The 2,699-nt window shown below is 37.3% G+C and overlaps 1 protein-coding gene across 1 annotated transcript; it reads right to left on the reverse strand.

Annotated features, from left to right (window-relative positions):
• Positions 1–224: 224 nt before the first annotated feature.
• LOC114756307 (uncharacterized) lies at positions 225–1,560 on the reverse strand. The gene is made up of 3 exons (XM_028945245.1): positions 1,253–1,560; positions 999–1,164; positions 225–896 (listed from the first exon to the last, which is right to left on the reverse strand). Exons 1-3 carry the CDS (start codon positions 1,558–1,560, stop codon positions 225–227), a joined length of 1,146 nt encoding a protein of 381 aa, XP_028801078.1.
• Between the last annotated feature and the right edge of the window lie 1,139 nt (positions 1,561–2,699).

Consider the following 2,699-nt stretch of genomic DNA (forward strand, 5'->3'; position numbering starts at 1 on the left):
TGATCAAACTTTGTGTCAAGCCTTGCATATGCAATGGCATCTAGGAAATGCAGTCCATCCTCTCTTGTGTTGCCACTTGTCTTCCTTTTTCCTCTATTTAACTTGATCATTTGTGTATTGAAATTCTCCTTAACATGTCTGTAACAGTACGCATGTCACTCACCTCCGAATATTGCTTGCACAATGCCTATAATTACATTTTTTCTATCTAAAATAATTGTTAATTACATTGACCCAACTATCTCCTTAATCATATGTAAGAACCATGTCCAATCCTCAAGTGTCTCTTCCTTCACAATCGCAATGGCAAAAGGTAATAATTCATTGTCCCCATCATAAGCCGACGCTGAAAGTAATGTCCCCTTATACGGTCCACTTAAATGACTTCCATCAATATACAGTACATTTCTAGCACCAGCAATAAAACCCTCTATGCAAAACCCATAGGCTATGAATACACGCTTAAATCTGTTGTTCCTTGCAGCCACCCATTTTGCCACTGTTTTGTCATTTGTTTCCTTCAACCGATCACATATCCATGGAATAAGCATGTAAGTTTGATCAGGTCTGCCATGTATGTCCTCTAATGCTTTTTCCTTGGCCCTGTATACTTGCTTGTATGTCAACTTCACACCATAATCTCTTTCCAACCTCTTTTTTATATCATTTGGACACATGTCTATGTGATCCCTAACCTCTTCAATTATAATTGATGATGTCAAGCTAGCTGATCCACCATGTGTCACGTGAAGATTGTCTTGGGCATTATGAACATGCTCATTTTTTAATGTTGTTACACGTAAAAATGCTAGAGTACTCTTTCCAGCTGCTCTCGCATTGATCCTCCATGGACAGCCTTCAACATTGCATTTGACATACATATGGGCATTAGAATTCTTCACATAGTTATACTCAAATTTGTTTGCAATGCTGAATTTGTGTAGTTTCTTCTTGAAATCATCCGCATCTAGAAAAGTCTACCTCAATCCTAATAATACTGTCTTCCATTTCAGGGAATTCATCCCTGGCAAAGGAGTTGGTGCACTCTCTACTGCATATGACAGGATAAGAACATTTTCAGCTACTATGTAATTCACACATTCGACAGCATCCTGAATCATTGGCTCATCATTTTGCTGTGACAGTCCCGACAATTTCGACATGCTGCATGTATAATTACAACATTTGTTATGATATTGACAACAACATTATGGCAATTAACAACTTCCATAACCAGAAACTTGTGACTTACCTGTTTCGATCAGCCACTTCTTCCTCCGTATTCTCATTACCTTTAGATGTTACGTAAACATGTGCATTACTATCATTATACTCAAATAGGTTGTCAACTTCATCATCATCAATAAGATCTATTAATATCTTATCATTAAAGCCCAATGTGTATTTAATGTCGCAACCATTACTATCTACACCAAACCATTCTCCTATCATAACCCTCAAATCTTCAAGTCTTATACCCTTCTTTATCACTCTTACCCTGACAGTTCCACCATAGTACTTAACTTCACCATCACCATTTTCTGCAAAGTTCCCACCCATATGAAAGTAACAAGCAAGATGCTTTGAAGATGTTGACCCAATGTTAGATGTCATCAAAGCTACCTAACCTGCACCAAAGAAGCATAAATCAATATTTTAGTTCCCCAATAATCAATTTCATTTATCAAGATTTCAAAACTTTTCTTAGGATTTCACAAAAAATACAACACCCAAAAAATGCACACACACAATTGCTGCATTGACAACTTAAATATGGGATTTCACAATTCCAATAATGAATTTAACAACACTGACCACCTCATGCTTACTGTTAGCCCTCAAACTTCATGCCCACGTTATCAGTTCCCACTATTTTTCCATTTCCGATGTATCACTCTCTCATCCTGGTCAGGTTCTTCATTTAAACCATCTATACTCATAAACCCATCCCCATTAGACCATACACCAGTAAACCGACTTGAAAACTGAAACCCATCGTTAAGCTCCACTTTCTTATGTAATACCCACGTTCAACCTCTCTCTCTCACTGCAAACCAAGTTGTCCACAAAGCAATTCCACCGTAATAAATCAGATTTGTGGAATGGTGAAAGTTGGAGGAGTAGATAAGAGCATTTTAGGAGAAATTTCCCTTACCTTTTTCGTCTTCTCAGCGTTCGACTCTACTCCAGCTGCGTTTTCAGCTTCTAAGCTCTCTCTCTTCTGTTATTACGTGTCATGTATTCGTTCTTCATGTCTTCAGACTGGTTCAGGAGCATTTTAGTCTTTTTGACGAATTATCCAAATTCCAGATTAATACCCCATGCCATTTTGTTATTTCAGTAATTTACATGCCCATTTTGTCATTTCAAAATTCAACAGTCATTTTCTTGTCATTTTCCCTAATTTTTTCAAGGATTATCTGCAACCCAAGTGGCTGTAGACCAATCGAAGAAAAACTGAACAAGTACTCCATAAAAAATAAGTGAATAAATAACAAAAATCGTTAGAAATTAATTATTGAAGGAGCATGCTAGTTGTGTCTGGTCTCTGTCAACTTCTTGCCTACCTCACAATGAAAAGGAGAAAGAGTATAAGCAGTTAACAAAATTCTTTATTTTCAATTCTTATCAAAGGTGCGCACTAAAAGAAACAACAATTTGGAACTTCTTCGTATCCCTCTCGGCGCCAACCTCCCGGA

Source organism: Neltuma alba, unplaced genomic scaffold (assembly GCF_004799145.2).
Source record: "Neltuma alba isolate B1F8T4 unplaced genomic scaffold, ASM479914v2 tig00010386_pilon, whole genome shotgun sequence".
NCBI classification, from domain to species: domain Eukaryota; kingdom Viridiplantae; phylum Streptophyta; class Magnoliopsida; order Fabales; family Fabaceae; genus Neltuma; species Neltuma alba.